The following is a 25,936-nucleotide window of genomic DNA, read 5'->3' as shown; positions in this document are numbered from 1 at the left end:
TGGCAGTTGAGTTCCACCAATGTTTTCTCAAGCTGAGACTGAGCCCCATTCATCGTCCTGCCCGTGTGTGGCTCTGTCGCCCCCAGACAGAGCTGGCCAGGCAGCCTGAAGTCTGCACTGAGAACTTGATCCCTTCATGCAACGATTAAGTTTTAGTAAGTGAAATAAAAATGCTTCAGCAAAAAAGAAAAGAAAAGAAAAAAGCAAGCAAGTGTGCAACAACAGAACAGTACTTGTTTTATTTAACTATGAAGAGTTTTTGACAGCAGCTCCTTTCCCCGCAGGATATGAGAACTCTTGGTCCACTGCAGCCCTGCCCCATGGATCTCCCAGCAGAATTAGGCTGGGGGTGGGGGGCTCGAATGTAAACAGTGACCCTGAAGGCCTGGAGTCCGCTCTCCCCCTTCTTTCTCCTGTCTCTCCTGCTCGCTTGCCCCCTCGCCCCCAGCCCCACCTCCCCAGACAGGCACACACAGAACACTGAGCAACTTCAGGTTCAGGCTGGAGGAGAATAAAGGTGCTTTGTGAAGCGAAGCAAAACATTCCTGGGGGAGGTGAGGGGCCTGGGGCATGAATGTACCCTCAGTCTGGGCTGGGTGTGCGCACCACGGCTGCTGGGAGGCTGCTCCCTCTCCCAGGGCACCCAGGAGGGAGGTGGAGGGAGGAGGGCCCAGCCCCCAGCCAGGAAGCTCTGGGCGTGGGCAGGACTTGTGGGAATGATTTCATTGGAAAGGCCTGCGATATTTTTTCCCCTCCCGTGTGTGGTTCTTGGAGAAAGTTGGAGGTGGTGGTGATTTCAGTCGCCCCGGCTGCCGGGAGCAGGAGCCGAGAGCAGGGCACTGGCTGAGCCTGCGGGGCTATCCACTCTGGGCCCTCCTGCCTGGTCTGAGGCCTGGGGCCGTCTCTCTTCCTCCACTGCCCTGGCCCACCTTCTTCTGCACGCATCATCCTCCCCCTCGCTCCACCCTCTCCACAACCTGTCGGGCCCTCCGTGCGGGGGGTTCTTTCTTGGTTTTTCTTTTTTGAGAAAAACTTCCGAGAGGCGCTGATGTCACCTCAGGCCCCACTGTAGCCTGTACAAAGTGCTCAAATGTGGAAATGAGTCCTTGGCATTTTTATTTTTATCGGTCCATTTATTTTTAAACCATTGGCTTTTTTTTTAACCTCTATGTTCTGCTGTGTTTCTTGTGTTTAGTCTTCAAGTACTTCGACTGACCATGACCCACTGGGCCCCCTCCCTCCTGGCTGGGGTAAGTACCGAGTTCTGTGTACTCAGCCGTCTGTCAGCCGATGTTCCTCCGTGCTCTGTCGTCTTTCCCTGAGAGTCTGCCTCACTCCCAGCCCTCATTTTCCCATTTCGCTTCTTGCCAGCATGCTCTGTGGGGAGGCCCAGCCTGAGCGGTTACAGGCATTGGAGCTGGAAGGTTGGGAAAGCAGTGGGGTTCCCCTGCACCCCTGGAGCATTCACCCGCCATGGCTGAAGCAGCGTATGAGACTGTGGACAGAGTCCCTGGGCAGCCATGGGACTGTTGGGTTTTGGTCCTGACCTTAAACTGTCTGCCCAACCGTCCAACCTGTCATTGGCGAAGGCATACTGGTGTTGGCTTACTCGCTGGTGCATTGGTTTCAGGTCTGTGGCTGTGTGATCGGAAGGAGCCACCTCACCAAACCTTTCTTTGCAGCTGAGATGTTGGACTTCATCCTGATTTTGACTAAAGAAAGCCGCCTTTTTCTTTGTGACACAGTTGTGAGGGAAGCCGATGAGAGAGTTGAGCGCTGGGTGCCAAGTCAGTGATAGCACACTGCTGCTGGTTAATAGTACCGTGCTGGATTCTCTTTGACACTGGAGAATCTTAGGTCCGTGCTGTGATCTGCCAATAATGAGTAGGAAGGATGGACATCCATGACTTGGGAGAGATTATGGGCCTTGTGGCTATTCTGGGAGGGCGTGCTCATGCAAAAAGGGGCCACACGAGATAGACTCAGCGCCTCCTGCAGCTCAGAGCTGGGGCAGGGTTTCGTTGGGTACTGCAAGAGTCGCTGGGGATGGAAGAGGGAGGTTTTTGCAGGAATCAGCAGGTGTTGGATTTAATGTATTGGTTGGGCCAGTGGAGGACAGTGAATGCTGCTTTGGTGGTATGCACGCGTGGTATTTAATCGGGCAGGGGCTCGCTCCCCAATAAAGACAGAGATGTGGACAAATGATAGGATGACCATGATGTGGAAAAGTTTGGCTTTTGAGCGAGAACCCCCGGTGGAGACACACTACTCCCTGGTAGTCATTTACCAGGTTGCTTCACTGTATCTCCCCACCCCCCCGGCCGCCTCGGCCCGCCCCAGGCCCACAGGCTGTCACTTAGTGAATTACCACTGCATTCCAGAGCTCTGGAAGGACCTCTTAGGCATTCTCGGGGGGGCATATGGGTTAACGGAGCCTCCAGACAGTTCCTGATTTTCAGCTAGGGAATCCCTTAGGTACACAGATCATCCACCTGGCTCTTTGAACTGATAAAAGTTCCCCGGTGTCTCAGAGACCGGTAGCCAGTCACGTATGAGGAGTCGAGCACAGGATCCCTGGCTAGGCAGGGGAGAGCGCATCCGATTAAGCAAGAGTCCGTGATGTTGTTTGACAGCCAGTAGACGCTTGTGACCTGGAGCCAGGGACCCATCTCGTTCCTGGATCTATAGAGTCACGTGCTTGATTGCTGTACCGGTTCTGCTACATGATGGTCGCCAAGTAAGAGCAGCGCTAGCACCTCGAAAAGAGCTCCCAGAAGCCACGTGTGAAATGTTTGGGATGGGAAGGGGAGCCATGGAGTCAGTGGTGTTTACATGTGATCAGGAAAACACACAAGATCATAGCGGTATGAAACTGAGAAAAAAGAACATCCAGCCGAGGGCCGGGAGCTTTCCTAATCAGATCCTTTGGGCTCTGTGTTGGCTCTTTCAGGGATGGGCCAAGACAGGGCCACCTTTGCAAGGAGAGTTCAGAGTGAACAGAAAGAGCAGCAGAATCAAGTGAGAATTACATTTAGTGGGAGCCTGTGATCATATCTCCTGGGCCTCCTGCTCTCCATCCTGGGCCCTTTGTGCTCCTCCAGGAGAGAGCCCCGGTTCTCCCCGCACCCAGGGGTCAGGACACCTCAGGTTTAGATCGACGTCTCTTCAGCGGCCCTGACCCTGGCATGTGACTAAATGCTTCCAAGTTTGTTTCTTCCTAAAGGAGGCAAGCTAGCCCCAGGCCGGCTGGACAGATCCCCTGGCCTGATGATGAGCATTGGCTTTGGCCCTTGGCCAAGCAGACACAGAGGATCTAGTTCAAAGCAGAAGCTTCTGGGATGGGAGCATCTTCTCCTGTTCCTCAGAAACTTCTTGGGAAGCCCAACTTCTGTGGGACAGTCCCATAAACTGAGCAGAGGTGTTGGTAGCTCTGTCATAATCTTGGGCGTCTTCTTTTCTTTATTTCATCTGTGTTTTAAAAATTTCACACGTGTAATGGATACCACATAAGGCAGAGAGAGACCAAGACCCTGGGTTGATGCTGGGAACGCTGTAGCCTGATGCTTGAGGGAGAGGAGTGGGCTCCTCGATTCTGTGCCCTTTTTAGCTCTTGGTTTCCCTGTAGCTTCTGTAACTAATTATTTTTATTTCTTTAATTTCACCATGTAATTGTAAAAGAGGGAGAGCCATTCATATCATTTGTTTGGGGGGACAGAAATAGATTTGAAGGCTCAGGAACTTCCTGGGAAAGGTGACCTCTCTTCCATTCACAACCTTTGCCCCTAGTCTTGCCTGTTGGCTGCTTGGACCTGATGGGGCATCCTTCTCAATGCCTCTCAAAGCCTGGAATCACCAGCTAATGTTGGGTCTGCCCAGACTCCCACCCATAAGCATGTAAGCCCCAGGAGAGGGGAGAGAGCAAAGATTGTCCAGAGGACAGAGACCGTATGCCTGAGCCCCCCGCCCCCTCAAATACTGCCCTGGCTTGCAGTGCACACTTAGGTGTAAGCACAAGATAGGCATTGTAAGTGCCCGTGGCCCCAGGCATTTATCGCACACATGCAGCATCATGGTTTTGCTGGGATGTGAGTTTTAGAACAAAGCTCTGCCTTCATGCAAGGAGAAAGAGATAGGGTGGGCGGTAGATAGGCCCTGTGGTACAGAGCGCTGATCAAAAGGATATGAAGGAAATGCAGCCATCCCACAATGGTCCTGTTTGGATGGAGCAGTTGCAGGACCAGAGACCAGCCTGTGAGGGCCTGGGGTGGGGACTGGGGTTGAGAGGTGGCTGGCTGCGCCTCCACTCTGCACACAGCTGGATGTAATTACGCCTCTGGTTTCAGCTGGGCTGCTCCCCCTCCTTGTTGCCACACTGCCCCCTTCTCTCCAACAAATCAACCAACCAAAGACAGTGCTGGATCTTGAGTTTGAAATGGTTTATTCTTCCCCCACTCCCCAATAGGGAAAGATTCTCTTTGTCCTTTTTACCAGTGACAGATGCGAGTGAGCCAGGCTTTCAGCGGTTAAACTTCTCTAACAGGTTGGGAACGGGGGTAGAAAGTTGGACCTGGCGCTCAGGAGGAGGGAGCCAGAGGGAAGTGGACATGGACTCAAGATGTTTCAAGCTGATTGTCCTCTTTTCTTTCTTCTCCCATGGCAGAGAAGAGACAGGACAATGGACGGGTGTATTACGTGAACCATAACACACGCACTACCCAGTGGGAGGACCCTCGGACCCAGGGGTAAGGACTTGGGCTGGGTGGGCCCCATGTTGTTCCAGGCCAAGTGCCTTGGACTGTGTTGGTCCTCTGTGGTCAGTATTCTGGGATCTTTAGCCACACACAAGTGCCTCAGGATCCTTACCATATAGTTGCTGCCTAATGAGACTTGAACATGGCTTCTTAAATTGAACTTCCCGAAGGATGGAGAGTGGCCCGACTGGCCGGTGTTGCTGGTCTCTCTGCCAATTGTGCAGGTTACTAATAGGGTGATTTCAAGAGATTTGAGGGAACTTCTCCAGAAGCTAGTCTAGGATAGGGGCATGTGGAGTCTCAGGATAGCTAGTTTGCCACTTAGGCCACAGCTGTCCCCCCAGAGCTGGTAGATGACCTTTCTCTGCTCCAGAACTGTCCTCATGACTTGGGTGGTACCAGGTGCCTTTCCTCAAGGCCCACCCTCAAGGGCTGTGTGGGGCCTGGGTGAAAGCAGAGAGAAAGCAACACTTCAGGAACCCCAGCCTCGTAAGCACTGAGGCCCAGAAGGAGAGCTCGGCTCTTAATTCCTCTCTTCCCGTGCTTCCAGGATGATCCAGGAACCAGCATTGCCCCCAGGGTGGGAGATGAAGTACACCAGTGAAGGGGTACGCTATTTTGTGGACCACAATACACGCACCACCACCTTTAAGGATCCTCGCCCTGGGTTTGAGTCTGGGTAAGGACTTCCCACAGGCCACATTAGTAGCTGTTCACACAGTGGGGTTTTATCCTTGTCTTGCTCCTCTTACTGCCCTCTGGTGGCTAATTTTGGTGTCACATTAGAGGGGATGGTGGGAGAAGCCGGGACGGTGGGGAGGAAGGGGCTATCCTATTTATTTGGAATAACACTTGTGGTCTTTCTTTAAAAGCAAGAGGTCTGGCTTTATTTCTGGTTTTTCTTTTTACTCTTCAAATCTGTCTACAGAAATGGCGGTCATTTCCTTTCTTTCATGCCTGCCTTTCTGGTCTTCAACATAGTATCAGCTTTCCTTGGGGCTAACCTTTGCTAATTCTTGAGAAATCACATGGATTCTAGAACATCTTTCCTCTTCCTAGGACGAAGCAAGGTTCTCCTGGTGCCTATGACCGAAGTTTTCGGTGGAAGTATCACCAGTTCCGTTTCCTCTGTCACGTGAGTTCTGGGACCGGACCTCCCCCAGATGGTGGGGTTAATTGAGTTACTTTAGCATGATTTCCCAACCTCACAGAGATGTTGGGATGCCTGCGTCCGAGGTGGGGGCCAGTTACCTGTCCTGCCCGCAGCATTGTCTGACATCGTCTGCAGTCACTAGCTCCCATTTCTAGGGTACCAGGTTCTTCACCACTGGCCCGGGGAAACGGGAAGCCTGTTCATCATACACACAGGAGACCTGACTGAATAGTGACCACTGAGGTCCTGATTCGGAGTGTTTTCTTTTTCTCTTTCTTTTTTAGTCAAATGCCCTTCCCAGTCATGTGAAGATCAGTGTTTCCAGGCAGACGCTGTTCGAGGATTCTTTCCAACAGGTTAGAGAATAATCATGGTGTCTAAGACCCAACAAGCAGAAGGCCCCCTCACACCACACCATCTTCTGTCACATGTTCTGTTAAACCCACATGGTAGAGTTTCCAGGGTGTGGGCTTTGGTGACAAGTCTCAGTGGAAGAGAAGGACTTAGAATTCCCTGCCCCAGCCCCTGAGCTGCCATGGAAGCAGGAGTGGCAGGTGGGCCACAATGTTCTGTCTCCCCAGATCATGAACATGAAGCCCTATGACCTCCGCCGCCGGCTCTACATCATCATGCGTGGCGAGGAGGGCCTGGACTATGGAGGCATCGCCAGGTGAGCTCAGCACCCCTGGAAGGCTGGGCCATACCCCATTTCCCCAGCCTATAGAGCTCAGGGCCAGAAAGCCGCCGCCTCCTTGTTCACATTGGTCCCCAGAATTCTCACGCACCTTCAGGAGTGGGCGTGGGTACAGCCGGTCCACATGGGTACCGGAGCAGGGTCCTGGGGTCCCCTTGTGGGCTAGGCATTAACCCTTTAGTTAATGGTCTGTGGAGAGGCTGGGAGCTTCAGAGGGCAGGGCTTAGGACAGTGGTGCAACAAAGTATCTGAACTTGAACCAGTCTGGCTGCACTGTTGGACGGGGGTTAAATATTGGTGTCCTATTGTTTCTGTTAACAATCGACCCTAGGCTTCTCTTCTTGAGGCAGCTGGGGCAGGTATATCGCTGATACCTAGTATATCGGCATGTGCCTGACATAAATTGTGTCACCATCCAGAGGGCCTCATTCAGCTCAGCTACACGTCATGTGCATAGCGTCAATAAAGTTAAAATGGCTGACATACCCATAAAAAGAGCCTAAAGCATTGTCTTGCCCTCACCCTAGCCTACCTACAAAAGCTAACAGAGTCTCTGACAAAACGTTGCGTTGGATCATGGGGCAGACGTCCCTGGCAGGGAGAAGGAGCATCTTGGCCTGTGGTGACTGCTCAGCTCACTGACCTCTCCTGGTGTTGGGGACATCTTCTCTCTTGGTGTTGGGTTCACTTGTTTCTGGTCCTCTGTTTGCTGGTGGTGCTGCCCTCCTTGCTGGCCCCTGTGGATCAATTGCTCTTTTTCTGTGGTGACTATGGTGACCTTCTCTCCAGGCTCTGCTTGGTGGTGTGGCTCCCACCCCGTGTGTGTCTGTCTCTCTGTGTCCTGCCAGTGGTTTTACCCTATGGTAGGTTACGTCATGCTGTTCTACCACAGGGTAGAACCACGGACAGGATACCGAGGCACCCTCTGCATCGAAGGACTCCTCGTCTGCCTGGCCACAAGCAGCCAGGGACTGGCCCCCTTGGGATGTCCCCCTGCTGGTTTATCTCAAGCCTGAAAGGACTCTGAATTCTGGCTTGAGCTTGTTACCTCGGCCACAAAAAGATGTCACGGCATGGGTGTTGGTTCAGACAAATGCGTGGTGATGGGGTTTGGGGTGAGGGGAGGGCAAAGAGCAAGGGAAATGAGATGCCTTTTGTGTAGCTAATGGGAGTGAGGTTTAAAAATTTAGAGGCTGCATGGATTACAGAGTTTTCATGTATCAGGACCTAGGAACGTGTTACTGTGTATTCCTTTCATGCTGCCTACTCAGGTTGGAAACGGGGGTGGGGGGCTGTTTTCTTCAGCACCTCTGCAAGATTTAGAAAAAGATGCCCTTTCTCAAGACACTTCCATGTTGGGAAATGGTCATGATACTTTGGTTTTATCAGGAAAAAACCAGATTGACTGCTGTATGCAGGAAAATTGTTGTAATAAATGTGCAAGTCTATGATACTTTAACATAGTGCTCTTGTACAGAGCAGCCTACACAAGTGTACATGGTGGCCTCAGGGTACCACAAGCTCCTTTGCCATCAGCCATACTGGATATCGGATAGAAAGTCCTGGAATACATCGTCGGGGAGCCCAGAGACATGCACGCAGGCTTTCCTGAGCACTGTCCGCAAGTGCAGTTGTCCTGATTCACCCTCGCTCACTGACCAGCCGTGAATACAGGTTATACCAGGTGTTCATCCCAGTGGGGCTCGACTCCAGGGAGCCGTGTCTCCAAACTCACCGCAACAAGACAGCAAAAGAGAGTCCCATCTCCAGTGCAGGTGTCCAGGAAGGGATCCATTACTCTTGTTTTTCTCTGTCTTCTCTCACAGGGAGTGGTTTTTCCTCCTGTCCCATGAGGTGCTCAACCCCATGTATTGTTTATTTGAGTATGCCGGGAAGAACAATTACTGCCTGCAGATCAACCCTGCCTCCTCCATCAACCCCGACCACCTCACCTACTTCCGCTTTATTGGCAGATTCATCGCTATGGTAAGACGCACTGCTGTGAGATCTCTAGACAGGGGTGCAGCCGAGGAGGCCAGATGTACCAACAGCAACCTGCAGTGGATGCCCCAACTTTGAGCTCCACACCTCTCACAGAATACCTAACGGGAAATGCAAAAAGCTGGAGAGAGTTCTGGAGATAGTTCAGAGCTCCCTCAGGGGCATCCCCAGGGGCTTCGAGAGGGTTTTCTTGTGTTGATTTGTGTGGAATTTGTCAGAGATAGCCCAGGGTTTCTGGGCCATGGGCATCACTGAACTTTCAGCATGCACCCTGTCGAGGGTGTTGGCATGACATACGCTGCCGACATGCTGTCTTTCTTGCAGGGGGGAGGGGAGATGCAGGGCAGGCTACCACCATTTGTCACGGCCCTTGGGTGAGAGTGTTAGGGAATGTCTGCCTGAGACACTTGGGCCTTCTGGAAGGGGATTTGGAATCAACAGTAGCTTAGAAGAGAGCCCTGGTAGACCAGCTGGTCAGGACTTAGGAGGCATCATCAGGGACTGGGTGAAGAGGGAAAGCGGAGTCACGGTACCCGTATTTATCTAGAAATAGGGACACAGTGTGACTAGAGGAGGGAGTCATTGCATCCTGTTGAGTGTCTCGTGAGGGTAGAGAGCCAGGATTGAGGAAGGGGAGCCCATGGTAGCCACAGTCCTTCTGCCGTATTTAGTAGTTTGAGATGTTTCATTGTTAATTTTCCTTTGCTTCTTCCTGACTTCCTGAATGCTCTGCCCACGAGAACCCAAGAGCCATGACTAAATATGTCCCTTCCCCGTGTCTGGAAATTCTTGGCCAAGGTGCTGGGCTCAGGAAGTGGGCACATTCTTCCCAGGTCTAGAGACCCGCCTGGCCCAGCAGCCGGCAGAGCAGACCAGTAAAACCCTAGACTGTTACTCACCGCTGGCCCGCCAGCTCTCGCCCTCCACAGCGTCTGCATTATTTTTGGCTGCCTCTGCCGCCCAGCTTGGAGTGTCAGTGAGTCAGGGCTGCCACCTGGCATTGTGCTGTCCATGAGCATGGGGCAGTTCTCTGCTGGAGCAGGGAGCTGGTGGGCAAGTGTGCTGGGCAGGTACTGGGTTCCTAAGTAGGCTGGTTCTGTTTGCCCTGGTGGTCTGCAGGTGTGATGAGAGTCTGGGTCAAGGTCACAATTGCTCTTGGGGAGAAAGGGTAGGTAGCAGTAGTTGGGCTTTGGTGTGGAGCATCCAAGAGCCTGCTTCAGGCAGTGTCCTAAGAAGACCAAAGCCCTTTTCCATGTCTCCTCCTCCTCAGGCTCTGTACCATGGAAAGTTCATTGACACAGGCTTCACCCTCCCTTTCTATAAGCGGATGCTCAACAAGAGACCAACCCTGAAGGACCTGGAATCTATTGACCCCGAATTCTACAATTCTATTGTCTGGATCAAGTGAGTCCTCTCCCTTGTGCCATGCTGGGAGGAGAGGGGTCTCTGGTTGGGGAGCAGGCGCTGCTGGCCTTTATTTTCTCTGCCAGACTGGCTCTGCGCTCAGATGGGCTTTAGAAGTGCTTGTGGAGATGTGCAGCTCCTAGGTTTCCCTGTAGGGCAGCTCCAGAATTCTCTCCATGCCTCAGGGAGAGGTCCCGTGCGGCTGCTCTGGATCAAGGCTGTGAGTCCTGGCATCCCATGAGCACTGAAGTGAGGGACAGAGCAGGATGAGGGGGGGGCCCCTTCTAAGGTAGAACTCTTCCCTTTTGGTCTCTTGTGCCGCCAGAGAGAACAACCTGGAAGAGTGTGGTCTAGAGCTGTACTTCATCCAGGACATGGAGATCCTGGGCAAGGTGACGACCCACGAGCTCAAGGAAGGTGGTGAGAGCATCCGAGTGACAGAGGAGAACAAGGACGAGTATATCATGTGAGTCTTAAGTGCTGGAGAGCCAGTGCGGGGGGAGGGGAGCAGAGCCACCCTTGTCTCTGGGATGCCCTGCATCCATGCCCCCCCACACATTTCACCAGGGATCACAGCCTCCCATTTGGCATCCGCCCCGGGGCCAGCTGCAGACTGGCTCTGGGTGTGTGCCCAGGTCACCTCTCAGCCGATTCCTCGCTGCTGTGTGACAGCCTCCTGGCAGGTCCTGAGGCGCACGTGAGCTTCGGGTCTCAGCTCCCCTGACGGCTGGTCTTCGGTTTCAGGCTGCTGACTGACTGGCGTTTCACCCGCGGCGTGGAAGAGCAGACCAAAGCCTTCCTGGATGGCTTCAATGAGGTGGCCCCTCTGGAGTGGTTGCGCTACTTTGACGAGAAGGAGCTGGAGGTGAGAGCTGAGGTCGCTGGGACCCTGAGCCCCGGCCTCCAGGGCATTCGTGCCCTTTGTTGGCAAACTCTGTCTCCAGAGAAGCTTGCCAGTGGAGCCTCACACTCCCTCCGGACCGAGGCCGCAGGGTAGATAGTTGTGCTTGGGTTTCTCACACTATTGCGAGGGGGTCCACATCCAACACTCATATCCCTCCTATTATTACCGCTGCCAGCAGAGATCAGGAAGATGTTCGGGATGCTTTTATCTGCTAGTGAGTGGGGAGGGGCCTGGCCCTGAGCCACTGACATCTGTCTTCCCTGCAGCTCATGCTATGCGGCATGCAAGAGATAGACATGAGCGACTGGCAGAAGAACACTATTTACCGACACTACACCAAGAACAGCAAGCAGATCCAGTGGTTCTGGCAGGTAGGTCCTGGGGCCCATCCCAGGGAGGTTGGGGTAGGGGTCCAGACAGGCTTTAGGAGTCAGCCTCAGGAAGGAGACCTGATTCGATCTCAGGCTCAAGGATGCGTGTTGCATGGTCACCTCCCTCATCTCTCACGCTCTCCTCACTTTGTGGAAGGAGAAGAGAGACCCAGCCTTGGGATGAACAGAGCTGTTGCACCTGGACTGTGTCCAGGGCTCTTGACAGGACACGTTGGTGGTCAGCCTTGGTGGGACAGCGGGGAGCCTGCAGGCAGGAGGGAAAGCTCCCATTGGTCATGTGGTTTCCTTCTAGCCAGGGGACATGGGCCAGCATTGCTTGTCTCTGGAGAAACTGAATGAGCTGAGTCCTGGATGTACTGAGTTGATTCTTTTGTATGTGTAGTCTTGTTGTCGTTATGAAGTATAGCATACATGGGGAAGAATAGGTATATAAACATTCCCTTGTGAAGGCAAAATTCCCACCCCATAAAACTCACCATGTTCAGCATTTTAAGGTATTATCATTAGCCTTTCGCAGTACAAGGCAGTCATGACCACCGTCTAATTTCAGAACATTTCATCTCCCCCCAAAAACAAACCCCATTCCCATGAAGCAGTCACTCCCATCCTTAGTATATGTGTATTTTTAAAGATTGTATTTATTTATTTGACAGAGAGAGACACAGTGAGAGAGGGAACACAAGCACGGGGTTTGGGAGAAGGAGAAGCAGGCTTCCCACCGAGCAGAGAACCTGATGCAGGGTTCGATCCCAGGACCCTGGGATCATGACCTGAGCTGAAGGCAGACACTTAATGACTGAGCCACCCAGGCGCCCCCCCCCCTTTTAAAAACTATTTACTTTTTAATTATTTTTTAAAGATTTTATTTATTTATTTGAGAGACCGAGCAGAGAAGAGAGTACAAGCAGGGGGAGCCACTAGCAGAGGGAGAAGCAGGCTCCCCGTTGCGCAGGGGAGCCCATCCTTAGTATATTTTTAAAAGCAGAACTTGGATGGGAAGAGAAAACCTGGCTCACGGTGCCCCTAAGACCGAGATGTCCCATGGGCTACAGGGAATGGCCTACAAACCCCGCCTCTCAGAGGGAGTGGCTTTGGGGTTCCCAAGGTTGGTGGCTGTAATCCCCCACCCAACCTGGGCTTTGTGTTCTCAGCCCCGGAGAGGGGTGCCGGCTGACCGGAATCACAGGTTAGGGCGAGGCTCTGGGTCAGGTGGGCGTCCTGGCTTTGCTCTGACTGGCCGAGTTCGTCCTAGGTGGTGAAGGAGATGGACAACGAGAAGAGGATCCGACTGCTGCAGTTTGTCACTGGGACTTGCCGCCTGCCTGTTGGCGGATTTGCCGAACTCATTGGTACGTGTTCCCTCGCCCTGCTGGCGCCCTAGGGTGGGCCTGGGGGCCACTCCCAGGGTGTGAGTGAGTGGGCGGGGCCTGAGCCGTCTGTAGCGGGGAGTCAGGGTCCTGCCCATGGAAGGCGTGGTCCTGTTGCCTATGCTGTTTCTCTTTTGGATAACAGGTAGCAACGGACCGCAGAAATTTTGCATCGACAAGGTTGGCAAGGAAACCTGGCTGCCCAGAAGCCACACGTGGTAAGTGTGCTGGTTTTAGTGGGAGGTGGCCACAGTTCACAGGCCACACGAGCTCCTGAGGGCAGCCCTTTGGGTGGGGCGGCTTCAGGGACTTTGGCAACGTCTTTGTGGCTCTGGGGTTGGAGAGGAGGGGCCTCTGAGCTTCTGGCATTTGTGCCCGCAGTTCGTATCCCTCACCAAACACTTCATTCCAGTAGACAAAGAGCTGCTTCCCTTTGTGCCCTCTGCCCAGGCCCCCATTTCCCCATTTCCCCTGCTGCCCTGCCCTGTCTGCTGACCCTTCCAAGGACTAGGCACAGGAAGCATGAAGGCCTCACACAGCAGGGCTCTCAAGGGCTCTGTTCTGGCATCTGGCCACAGTGTGTGAGGGAACCACGGTCCCGTGAACTACTTTGATCCCACTCTGGCCAGGTTGGGGCAGGGCCGTGGAGCCCTGACCTCCCCTTGCTGACCGTTCTGCTTCCCTCTCTTAACAGTTTCAACCGCCTGGATCTCCCACCATATAAGAGCTACGAACAGCTGAAGGAGAAGCTGCTGTACGCCATCGAGGAGACTGAGGGCTTCGGACAGGAGTAACCGAGGCAGCCCCCTCCCACACCCCCCAGCGCACATGTAGTCATGAGTTCTTTCTGCCCTGAGAGGCCGGTGGCCACAGAGCTCCTGGGAGGCCCCCCCAGGTGGTGGCCGTGCATGGGACCACAGTGTCGTCAGGCTGGTGGTAGCAGAGTTGGACCTCAAGAGGCCCTGCCTGTCCCTTCCTTTCTCCTACCCACTGGTGGCAGTCTGGAGTAAAGCCCCCATGTCACCTTTGGCCCCGTCACCCACTGCAAAGTCTGGAGGCCTGACCTTCTCTGTAAGCTCTTCCTCCTTTCCCCTAAGCCCTTCGCTACGTATGCATGAGCGCGCAGGGAAGGGCGCCCTGTGCCGGAGAGCTGTGGCAGAAGCCCTGGTTCTCACGGGCCAGTTCGGCAAGGAGGAGACGGGCCGCTCACTCGGGGTAGCTCTTCTGGGCTGCGAAAGCCCAGGGTCTTTGCCAGTAAAAGAGGTCTTTTAAATAGAACTTTTCCAGTGATCTGCATAGAGTGGAGGTCTGAGGGAGAGAAACTCTTCCCGCACTGGAGAGAGCTCTGGGTGGAAGCCTGCTGCTGCCTGTCCCAGCGGGACCCAGCCACTGAGGCTGTGCAGCGAGGCCCATCTCTGCACTCGGTGTGGGACAGTTTGTTCTTTCCTGCAAATAAAGGGTTGTACCAGCTGCTCAGGTGTCGGGGGGTTGGAAACAACAAACTCCCTCAGACTTTCTTTTCCCTTTTTTATCAACCTGAGCATTTTGTGTGTAGGGTTACTTTGTGTTTTGATGTTGGTGTGCTGTTGTCACTCTCTGTCAAGGAGCTGGTACACCCGGAGTCGATGGGACCTGGAGGAACCCGACACCATTGGTCCAAGAACTTCCCAAACAGCTGCTCCTTTTAGGAACCTGCTTAGCAGTTCTGTGAGCAAGGCAGGCCCGACCCGGCGGCCCAGCTTCACAGCGGCCTAGTCCCCAAGCCCTGACAGAGAGGGGAGGGGATGGCGTCCCAGGTGTCACCCAACCTAGTCCCCAAGCCCTGACAGAGAGGGGAGGGGATGGCGTCCTAGGTGTCACCCAACCTAGTCCCCAAGCCCTGACAGAGGGGAGGGGATGGCGTCCCAGGTGTCACCCAACCTTGCCGCATTCGATAGAGAACTCCCTTTCCTAGATGTAGATGTCCAGCAGCCCCGAGTGATGGAGCATGTGGGGGGGGGGGGAGCCCTGTCATTCCCCAGCGGCCTCTGAGGCTACAGGCAGGTCCATTAGTCTCCTGTTGAGAATGCAGTGTGTGCAGCTGCCCTAGAGCACGTTCATCCTGCCCGGGTGAACTTTGTCTGCCCGGAGGCTTTGTCTGCCCACGGAGGTCAGCGGAAGGGCCTCGAGCTGCCGCACACGGTCTGACTTGGTGTCTGGAGCCCCCGCCAGCCTCTGACATGGGCGGTCCGCCACGTGTGGAGATGTGTAAAGGCGAACACGCTCCTCTGGGATACTGGCGCTGTGGTGGTTCTGAGCTCCCTGGTCTAGGCCCCCGGGGCTTTCATGCTGCGCACCAGCTGCAGACTAGCTTGAGCTTCCTAGGACCCCAGGCAGGCCCACAGACCAGTCACGGGGCCTTCTTAGGACTGGCACACATCCCCAGACCCTTGTCCTTCCCCGCCCCAGCCCATGGAGGGACAGCCCGTGTCCAGTTGCGTGTGCTGATTTGAGTGGCTTGGCTCACTGGAGCTCAACCTGTTCTCTTTCCTGGAGTTATTTGCTGTGCTTCCCTGCAGTGTCCCTCTCTCCTGGGGGGTTGGGGTGCAAGCTGCTGTGTGGGGTTTGGAAGCCTGAGACTCCTAGGTATTCCGAGTGTGTTCATGTGTGTGCATGTGTGTACATACATGTATATAACTGAGGTGTTGTGTAGAGTGTCCTTCGGTAGCTCTGGGTTGGTCAGCAGATGGTTTTGTAATGCCTTCCCCCTTGCCTTGGTATTGCCAGTTTCTCGTGCAATAAACAATCAGCAGTTGTGGGCAGCGTTGGTGTGGATGTCTGCACGATCGCTGTGCTCGGGACGAGAGGCTTCTGGGCCCCCCTCCAGGCCCAGACAGGGGTGGAAATTCCATGACCTTGCTGGTATCAGGAATGTGTGTGTTATTAACTGAGACAGTCACACTTCTTGTGGGTGGCTGAGTCCTTGTGTAGGGATCATGGGGGTGGCCCTTGGTCAGGGTTGGATGCCCTCACTGCTCCCCGCCCCCCCAGGCCAGGGTTTCTGTGAACAGTTGTTGCGGGGCCAGAACATGAACTGTTGTGGCTGCAGGTCCGGTGGGTTTTGGAAACCAGCTTCTGGGGACCGTGTCTGGGCAGTTGTTCATTTGAGAAACATTTACTGAGTCTCACCATGATAGAGGGATGCCATGATCTTGAGCTAATGGTCATACGAGGTCTTGCTCCCCACTTTTTGAACACTTAAGGATTCACATGGGACAGATCACCAGGGTGTTGCGTCTTAAGGCATTTGACATGGAAATGACATTGATCAAGCCTTACCCTGATCGTGCCTGTTCTCAAGGGAGGCAGAGATGTTCAGATTGGTTCTTCCCTGGAGTTTGCTCGGGGAGTTCACTGCACCCCTCCAAAGCCTTTTCCCACTTGACAGAGCAAAGCTGTGCTTTGAGAACATTACTGAAAGAAGTCTACACATACGCAAATATCCCATAACAAATTCAAGTAAGACACAAGTAAGAAACTGTTCTCCCCAGTCTTACCTCGGAAATGACTGCTGTTAAGTTTGCTGCGGCCCTTCCATACTACTCACTGTGCCTACGCAGATCGTATATACATATCACTTTTAAATATACCAAAAATGGGATCTTATCTATGCTAACCACTTGTCTCATTCAACAAGGTGTTTGGGAAACCTTTCCATCTTCCTCAACATAGGTCTAAATGATTCTTTAACTACTGCATATAGTTCCTATGGTTCCTATGATATGCCCATCTCCATCCTAAGGGGCATTAGGGTTGTGTCCAACAGTTTGCTCTTGGCTGCACCCCTTCAGCGAATGCCCTTTGGCGGGTCTTGTGCCCTGGTGCTGCTCTTCCAGGAGGGGGCAGTCCTGGAAGTTGGAAGTAAAGTTACCTTCACTTTTACTTAAAAATTTTTTTAAAAGTTTTAAAATTCAAAGATACATAGGGTCTACAGTGAAAGGCTACCACCAACCCTCCCCTTACTCTTGTTCCTCTGATCATCTGCTAGAGGCTAGGATTGCTAGTTTCTTTTGTATCTTTCTGGATACAACTTTAAACCCCCAACAGAGTCTACCCCATTGCCTGTAGAAAGGTTCCTGTGTTCCTAGCCTTAGCAATGGACAGGGTCCCTTGCCACCCCACTTTGAGCAGTGCATCTGAGCTCCCCTGGCTGTCCTTCCAGCTCTCCGTCTGCATTCCTTCTCCTGACTTTGGGTAGCTGTCCTTTTACTTCTACACAAGTTCTTTTTTTTTTTTTTTTTTCTTTTAACATTGTTTTGTGCAATCACAATTAAATCATCTGTACTTTTTCTAAAGGTTTATTAAAAAAGCTGAAAAGTAACAAAAGTAACAAAAGACATCTATAATACTATGATACTATAAATATATATTGTTTGCTCCAGAATTAATAGTATAATATAATACAGTTTTTTCTTCCTCATCCAGTCTCTCACCCTGGGTGGGGGGCGGGTGGTTCTAAGTACCTCTCTTTGCTTTTCCTATATCCTCAATTTCTTTTTTCCTTATTTGAAAGTGTTTCAAACAGAATTAGGCAGGCAGAGAGGCCCCCCTACCCCTACACTCTGTAAGAAGTTCTGATGTAGTCAAAGCTATATGATTATTTTGGAAGTAAAGTGAGCTGATAGGACTTCCTTTATTGCCAGAGATCTCCAGTGGGTCTCCCAGGTGTCAGTGAGACTTTATATAAGGTGGGACCTTCGTGGATCTGGAGTCTCAGTTCTTGCTACCCCACTGGCATTCTGTATTGGGGCTTACATCACCCTTCTAGAAAAACCCTGAAGATCTCTGTGTCTCTGTTTAGAGGTATGCTTACAACAGCAAGCTCTCCTGGTTCTTCAGCTAGACTTGGCATCAGTAAGGCCCCAGCCCCACTGAAGAAAATGAGTTAGTGCCTTAAGTTCTTATCCCACCTCATATCCCTATGGTCTACCCTGTGAATCCAATATTTCAATATCCTTTTACTTATCAGGACCCTGTGATTCTGAGCTTGATTAAAGTGTCCCAGTCTGGCTCACTTTTCTATAGCCTGTGCTTTATGAGTCCGCCTTCAGCCGACTCACATCGGAAAATGTGAGTTCTTTGGCGTACTTTTATCCGTACCATTTGAACATCATGGATTCGGGGTCTAACTCGGACTCAGTTGGTCCCAGAGACAGCAATCATTATTTTCTTAGATGCCTGTCAGTTTTGGCCCCTTCAACTTGCCTCTTTCGGATGTCTTTGATGATCTCTATGATACTCTATTCCCAACTTCAGTACTATCACCCCAACACAGAATCAACTCTTCTTTGTTCTTTTCAGAGTTTATAAAGTCAGTGTTAGAAACCAAAATGTGTTCTGTCGAGATGGTGCAGTAAATTCACGACTTGGCCAACCTCTCTGTTACGAACATATAATAAAGACACATAAAATATAACAAGAGAAACCCCAAAAGGCTTGTTCAAAAACAAGGGAGAGACTTCCAGGGGTCAGAAATAGAGCAAAACGCAAAATGTCGACCAAGATCCCGAGTCTGCTGGTGCACCCAGAGCCTTCCAGCCGTGCCCGGGTGTGCAGCTGCTGGGGGGTCAGGGGGTCTAAATAAGCTCCAATCTGGACGGGGCCTGAGCACCAGCCCAGTGCTCCCTCCTGTTTCATGAAAAGTGGCCAACCAGCAAACTGCCACAAAACCCAGCTGCCTCTGCTATATACTGGGCCATGGCTTTGAAAAAGATGGAGGCAGAAACTCATCAAGACAAACCATCCAGGGATCCAGCCTGAATCTGTGATATTCCTAGGTACGCCCAGGCCGGGGCCCAGACTGCCACTCAGAAGATAAGGCTGTCGAATGGATGCCCAGCAGGACAGGAGGAGATAGCTGCAACACCATTAGGAAAAAGCACACACACAGGGAGACGACAACTCCTTCCCTAATCTTCGTGGTTCTCCCTATTTCAGAAGACAGTCCTCGATGGTCTCTTGCCTGCTGGTCTTTGCTGTAAGAGGATTCATGGCAGGTGGACCTTTATACTGGGACCGTAAATGTCACCGCTCACGTGTCTTTTCTCTGGGGTGATCATTTTCTCTGGGGAGGCATGAGGAAAGTTCTGTTCTCTGCCTGGGTGGGGAGGAGATACCTGAGCTGGGGTACACCTGACTGTAGGCTTGCTGGGGATCAGGGGAAGGAAGGAACCTTGGTTCTCAGAGTCCTGGCCCCTGACTTGAACTTTTCTCAGTTTCTTGCCCTTCCCCTCAGCCTGGGCTCCTGTAACTGGCAGAGGGGAGATGGCCAGGCTCTGTGGCTGGGCATGGGGACCTGGGTGTCCCACCCTTCCACAGAGAAACTACTTTGAACGACCCAAGTTGTCCACACTTTTCCTGCCCTCCCGCTGCTCCCAAGTACTGCATGTCTCTGGGGACTTGCTCACTTCTCCTCTGTATCTCCCTCTGCAGGGTTTTGGGTTAAAACCTCTGCTTGGCTGTGCTCCTCCACCTGCTTTCCACCTTTCAACACCTGCGTGAACATCCTTGTCCAGTCCCTGAATCCTCTTACATTCTCTTTGCCCTTGTGGAGAAAGATTTATAAAGCTTTCTTCACTGTCATTTTAGCGAGGCTGGAGAGGGCAAAGAGATGGTTAATCTGCCTTCTCGATTAACTTCCTTTCCCTTGATGGATGGTGGGGTGAGGGGAGGCAGAGGAGGAACAGCTTGCAGCTGGCAGTCTGTGCGTCAGGGTCCCAGAGGGGACCTGACTTTGGTCGGATCTGTCCCTGTTTACCCCTGTGGCATTAATTCCAGCCACTCTCGGATTTCTCTCGGATTTCCAGAACTCTCCTTGGCGGATTTCCAGAACTCTCCTTGGCGAACCTCCTTCCACACTCATCTCGGCTGGAGATCCTGCTGCAGGCCACTTCTGCTTTCCTCCTAGAAATTTGTTGAATTTTCTTTTCTATCTCTCAGGTTCTCTCTCTCTCTCTCACTCTCTCTCAAATTGGGCCAAGTGGCCAGGGGACAATGAGAAATCTTTTACATTCATTCACTTTCATTTTAATGGAATCTCTGTAGGGAGCATTGATAAATACATGTCAGAATTGATTTTTGCTGTTTTGCCACAGTTAAGGCCATTAGGCCTTACCTCTCTAAGAGCACTGATTTGGTTCCTGATGCTTGGGCTTTGCTTTGCTTTGTTTTGTTTTGCTAATAATAGATAGTCCTGTTAACAGGAGGAATGTTTTCCTTCTGCATTTTCTATTAACATTATCTTCATTCTAAGACATTAATTAAGTGCTGAAATTAAAAAAGGGAAACCCCCCTGTAGCCTATTGTGGATTACTCTGATGAAATTCTATCAGTGGAAGGCAGACGACAACAATGACTGTTACTACTACTTTTTCTTCTCCTTCTCCTTCTTCCTCCTCCCCTCTCCCCTCCCTTCTTCTTCTTCTAGATTTTACTTATTACAGAGAGAGAGCACGAGCTGGGGGAAGGGCAGAGGGAGGGAGAAGCAGACTCCCAGCTGAGTAGGGAGCCCGACGCGGGACTCCATCCCAGAATCCCAGGATCATGGTCTTAGCTAAAGGCAGACTCTTTAACCAACTGAATGACCCAGGTGCCCCAGGAAGGCAGACTTCTTAGGTGGTCGCCTTACAAGCTCCTTCTGGTATTTATACCCTAGTGGGCTAATCCCCTCCTCTTGAGTGGCTCTGGGCTAATGATTTGGTTCTTACAAATAGAACATGGCCAAGGTGACAGGTGTCACTTGTGTGCCTGCGTTTCAATGGTTTTTGACCTCCCCTTGCCAGCTGACTCTGCATTGCCCTCTTGGCTTGTGCACTTTGACGAAGCAAACTTGCATGTTGGAGAGACCCATGTAGCAAAGGACTGAGGGCAGCTTTGTGTCAACAACCAGTAGGGACTGAGGCCCTCCATGCAACAGCCCATGAGGAATTGAAACCTGCCCATGAACTCATGTGCTTGGAACCTTAAGATGACTGCAGCCCAGCTGACCCCTTGATTGCTGCCTGCCCATGAGCAGAGAACCCAGCCACACTGCGCTGCAGCCCCTGACCCACAGAAACTGTGAGATCATAACGTGTGTTGTTTTAGCGGCTGCATTTTATGGCAATTTCTTAACACAGTAATAGATAACTCGTACACTATCCTAGGTCAGATTCAGTGTCCTCGGATTAGCATCTCATCCATGTTCTGGGCCCCGAATGTGGCCATGATTTTTAGTAAACAAAAGAGCCAGAGCATGGAGATTGTGTGTCAATTAAAAAAAAAAAAAAATCCTGCTAACCAGGAACAAAGGCGGAAAGGGACCAGTATTGTTATTCTTCCTCTCCTTGGGGAAAGCAAATACTGGGAATAGGGAGTCATTTCAGTCCTGTACCCAGTCCACAGCCTGACGTCAGTTGCCTGGCAGCACCAATGACCTCAGAGGCCTTGGGTCTGGCCCAGCCTGTGACTGTCGCCCTCTGCATTGGGATGTCATTAGTGCTTATGTGAGCCTCCAGCCAAACCCAGTTGGCAAAGAGTTATGTCCAATCTCTCAAGGACAATTTTGGGTCTGTTTCCTCTATAATTATAGGGTGAGCAGCTAGGTAGGTGGTACCATTACAGCAGTGAACTAGCCTGAAGGAGGGTCTCTGCAGCTCCACAACTCCTGCTGAGTTTGGCTCGAGGGGCACAACTTCCTCCTCAATAGTGGCCTCATCTGGCCCTGGCTGGCCAGGGACGTGGAAGCACTGTTTCTTTTGTGAGGGAATTCATTTCACAGTTGAACTTTTGGATTTTATAGTCATGATGGTTGGCTACCTCCTTGTAATTGTTTCACAGAGGCTAAAATATAGGGTATATGTGGTGGGGATTGAATTTGACTCACCCTGTCCCTGTTCTCCAACAGGCACACACCCTGGTGCATCAGCGGTCTGCCATAGGGTCTGGGAAACCCCTGGATAGGTATTTTTTTCTGGATTTACTCAGATATAATTGACATGGAATATTGTGTAAGTTTAAGGTATACAAGATGACGATTTGATACGTATGTATATTGCAAAATGATTACCACATCAATCACCTCACATAGTTACCAATTGTTTTTAATGTTGAGGACACTTAAGGCTGCGTTGTGGTAAGGACATTTCAGATCCACTCTCTTAGCAATGTTAAAGTATACAATATTTGGAAGTAGTATTAGGAACTATAGTCACCATGCTGTACCCTGGATAAACAGGATAGAGAATAGTATGGGCAAGTGGGATAGGGGAGAAAGGGTCTTTTAGAGAGGACCTTAGGGAAAGCATCTCCAAACAGGTGTTTCAGCCTGGAGACCTGAAAGCTGGGAAGGAGCCCATCAAGCAAAGAGCCACATCTGGGGTTGGGCCCATCAGGTACAGTGGCCTGACTGGGAGACTGGCATGTTCCAGAAGTGGGTAGAAGGCTGGTGTGGCTGAGCACTGATGGAGGGTAAGCAGGAACAGTGTGAATGAGGTTGGTGGGTCAGGGCAGAGCTCAGCATGTTCGTCTTCTATTGCCAAGGCAAGGGGAGGAAGAGACAAAAGGGGCTTTACACTGTGTACACTGCTCCCGTCTCTTCATTGCCTGGGCTAACCTGTGGCTGTCTCTAACAGCAAAGTGGATGAGATGTATTGTTTGTGGTAGGTAAGGAACAAGGAATATCAAATGGGATCTGAAGATCACGTAGTAATGTCTTTGCTACATGCGATTAAAAGCTATGAAGTGAATGAAGATAGGGTTTTACAATATTGTTCTGAATTTTATTTATGTATTTATTTAGAGAGAGAGAGAGCACGTGTGAGCAGGGGGGAGAGGCGGAGGGAGAGGGAGAGAGAATCTTAAGCAGACTCCATGCTCAGTGTGGAGCCCGATGCTGGACCGGACCTCACAACCCTGAGATCATGACTTGAGCCAAAATCAAGAGTCGGACGCTTAACTGACTCAGGAGACCTAATATTATTTTGAATTTTAAAAGGGCATGAAAGAATGAAATCGAAAGGGAAATAAATGTAATGTAAAATGTGTACCCATTGAAAATTAGACTGCATATTCTTCCATGATCCATCCATATGTAAGGACATTTACTAAACACATTGAAGCATCTTTCACTTGTGTGTATGTGTGTGTTGGGGGGGGTAGTTAAAACTATAATGGAAATCAGGATAAAGGTAAAAACAGGGCAAGTGAGACGGGCCATAAAAGTGACAGTGGTGATAGGCACGAGCTGATGAGTAAGATCATGCAACCCTCTCCATCTTCATCGTCCAGCCAAGCTGACTCTGCCGTGAGGATAGAATATGGAAAAGGAAGGTAAGAAAGTACGAAGAAATTGCAGGTAGGCAACCTTAGCTGCAGAAAAGGTAGCTGGAGTTGTGAGCAGGGGCAGGGAAACACAGAGGGCAGCTGTCAGACATGGTCCATGTGGTAGGACCCACAGGGGCTGAAAGTAGAGGCTGAAGGTGAGCAGTATGACCAGTGTGACTCCTAAACTCTGGGCAAGTGGGTGACTAGCCAGGATATGGAATAAAGAGGAGAAACAAATTTTGGAATTAGAAGCGTCATATAGATTGAGACTTTTAAAAATTTGTGTTAGATTAAGTAAGATGACACTTTAGTAGAGGAAAGGGCCCATGAGGGTCCAAGAGAAGCAGGACGAGCTCCTGGAGAGAAGCCTTCAGAGGTCAGGTCAAGTGAGGTCAGGGCTGACAGGTCAGGGTCAATTGAATGGGAAAGCAGAAGCCATTGGTGACTTTAGTACAGGCTGTTAGGGGCATGGTGGGGACAAAAACTGGGCTGCATAAGATTTAAAAAATGCTCGGAAGATAAAGAAAATTCAGTGAACATAGGTGTTTATTGGCTGAATGAAGTTAACTGAAACAAAGAGGTGTGTGTTTATGTGGTGATGGGAGAGAATTGAGTGTTTACATGCTGACGGGTAAGAGGTAGGGATAAGGCCAGGGTTGAAAATAAGGAAAGACCCGAATAGATGAAGTGAGGACCTGAGTTGGTTATTTTTGTTAAAATAGTAGCCGCGTTATGTTACGATTGATCTGAGTAGCTTTAGTAGATAGAAAGAGGTTGACAGGGTACTAAGCTGAGAAGGAAAACACCTTGTGGAGTATAATAGATATGTGTGTATGAGAAGAAGTCTTGAGCTGGGAAAGGACTTCTTATTATTTTTTTTCTTTAAGATTTTGTTTATTTGAATGGGGGAGGGGCAAAGGGAGAGAATCCTCAAGCAGACGCCCTGCTGAGTGCAGAGCCAGGACCCTGGGATCTTGAGTTGGAGGCTTAACCAATGGAGCCACCCAGGTGACCCAGAGCTGGGAAAGGACTTGACCAACAGAGTGACTCACAGAGTGCGAACCAGAGGCAAGAAATGGATAGATTGTCTATATCAAAATAAAGCTTCTCACTCCCATGTGTATAGGAACCGCAAAGAGGGGATCTTAACACAGATTCCCAGAGAGTCTAATGAGGTTGGTAAGTTGTATACATTTTTATTGAAATAAGTTATATCTAAAAAGGTCATATTCAAAATGCATCATTTCCAAATAATCTTACTACATTTTACTATCATGCGTGTTCTTGAGGTTACTGGTGTCTATTGTATCGTATTTAGGAAGTACTCTGTCATGCCATGTTACTGTGCATCTCTTCTCAACTAATGCTGGGCTCTTCCCATCAACTAATGTTGGGATCAAGCCATCAAGCCATGGTGGGAGTATTTACACCAGGGGAATTGGCCAAGGCTACAAATCAAACCCCGCCACCCCCTTTTTTGGGAGAACTAGGTGTTTCACTTTTACCAGCACACCAGTAAATATGGTTTTTAAAGCAACCAGGGGTGGTATCAGCAGTGAGGAAAATCAAAGCACAAGCTATCTGAAGGGCAGAGAAGACTGAGTATATTCATTGCCTAAGCAGTAGTGTGAGTAGAGAGGAGTGGCAACCTTACCCAATCATTTTGCACCCATACACTCTCCATGTTCCTTCAAAATCTTGTCTGGATGGTTGCAGCTCAAAGCAGAAATGATGGGAGGCAAGTCTGGGGAAGGTTCCCAATCCTGTGCGGAATGGGCAGCAAAGGCTTCGCTGGGCAAGAGACGAGACTAGCCAATGGCGCCCTCTAGTGTCGAAGAACAGATTGGCTCCACAGAGGAATGCTGAGAAAAAGGTTTCTCTGGATTTATGCCCTGGAAACATTTAACTTCCCTGGTCCTCCCTTCCTTTTCCTCTATTTTATTTCCCCACTTCCATTTTCCTGCTTTCTGAGTCACTTTCTACCTACTCCCCCAACAAGAATGTCTATTATTTTTTTTTTTTTTGAAAGATCTGCACTGTGTTGTTCCCAGGCAAACATTGATAATAGAATTGAATAGCACAAAGATAAGCAAATCAGCACTTGCCTCTATTACATAGAATAATCTGGAATGAATTTGTTTAGGAAAGCTGTAAAAAAGTCTGCTCTTGTGGGTCACATAAATGAAATCTTCCCTTGCCTTCGAAGCATGCCACAAATCCTCCCCATTTCTGGGAACAGGAGCAGATGAGGTAGTTTTCTTAGTCTGTTGTAGTTTAACAAACAACCCTGATTTCATTCTTTTATGAGGGCCTGTGTTAATTCTTTGGTTTGAAGTCAAAGTCATTGTATATGGCTGAGTTCTCATAGCTCCAGGGTCCTCCAGAAATTGGATTGCCATTCTGATGTTGCTGTTTCCTGCTGGAAAGGTTTACTCTGCAACTAGCACATAGAATTAATAAGGTAGCTCCTTAATAGTATTAGTTCTCTTTTGTCCCTTTAGTGACTGGTGGGCTGAGTGAGCATAATTAAAGAACATTTAATTAGTTGGCCCACAGTTGTTCCATTCTGATAGTTTCCATCTTTACATGAAGGATAACTAATTTACAAGTCAAAGGATATTTCAGATATTAGTTATCACACAAAACCAGTAAGGCACAAATACCGTCCTCTGTAATGTGCGTAGCAGAAATGGACTGAACTCTGTTAAGTCAGTCTGAAGCCTTGGAAGTGGAAGTGAGGGTAATGTTACAGCTACAGAGTTTGGAGGAGACTTTTCCCAGGACGTAATTTTTGGTATTTTCAAAAACAACAGGGGCGCCTGGGTGGCTCAGTGGCTTAAGCCTTTGCCTTCGGCTCAGGTCATGGTTTCAGGGTCCTGGGATCGAGTCCCACATCGGGTTCTCTGCTCAGCGGGGAGCCTGCTTCCCC

At 50.6% G+C, this 25,936-nt stretch overlaps 1 protein-coding gene across 3 annotated transcripts in view; it reads left to right on the top strand.

Moving 5' to 3' along the window:
- The window catches only part of WWP2 (WW domain containing E3 ubiquitin protein ligase 2), a 151,955-nt gene extending 138,268 nt beyond the window's left edge, over nt 1-13,687 (top strand). For 2 of the 3 annotated variants that reach the window (XM_032854054.1, XM_032854055.1), the window contains 14 exons: nt 1,196-1,250; nt 4,661-4,742; nt 5,302-5,430; nt 5,811-5,886; nt 6,189-6,260; nt 6,486-6,574; nt 8,425-8,584; nt 9,870-10,003; nt 10,329-10,469; nt 10,748-10,868; nt 11,174-11,278; nt 12,552-12,648; nt 12,812-12,884; nt 13,361-13,687. In XM_032854054.1, coding sequence (XP_032709945.1) covers nt 1,196-1,250; nt 4,661-4,742; nt 5,302-5,430; nt 5,811-5,886; nt 6,189-6,260; nt 6,486-6,574; nt 8,425-8,584; nt 9,870-10,003; nt 10,329-10,469; nt 10,748-10,868; nt 11,174-11,278; nt 12,552-12,648; nt 12,812-12,884; nt 13,361-13,460 — 1,434 coding nt within the window. In that variant the 3' untranslated portion in view covers nt 13,461-13,687. Of the gene's footprint in view, nt 1-559; nt 785-1,195; nt 1,251-4,660; nt 4,743-5,301; nt 5,431-5,810; nt 5,887-6,188; nt 6,261-6,485; nt 6,575-8,424; nt 8,585-9,869; nt 10,004-10,328; nt 10,470-10,747; nt 10,869-11,173; nt 11,279-12,551; nt 12,649-12,811; nt 12,885-13,360 lie in introns of those variants that run through there. The other variant, XM_032854057.1, reaches the window with a different exon arrangement.
- Nucleotides 13,688-25,936: the final 12,249 nt, after the last annotated feature.

The sequence above is a fragment of the Lontra canadensis genome, unplaced genomic scaffold (genome assembly GCF_010015895.1).
Source record: "Lontra canadensis isolate GAN:19392208 unplaced genomic scaffold, GSC_riverotter_1.0 scaffold8, whole genome shotgun sequence".
Taxonomy (NCBI): Eukaryota; Metazoa; Chordata; class Mammalia; order Carnivora; family Mustelidae; genus Lontra; species Lontra canadensis.
Note: the sequence above shows the minus strand (reverse complement) of the source record. Positions and strands in the feature narration are given on the sequence as shown.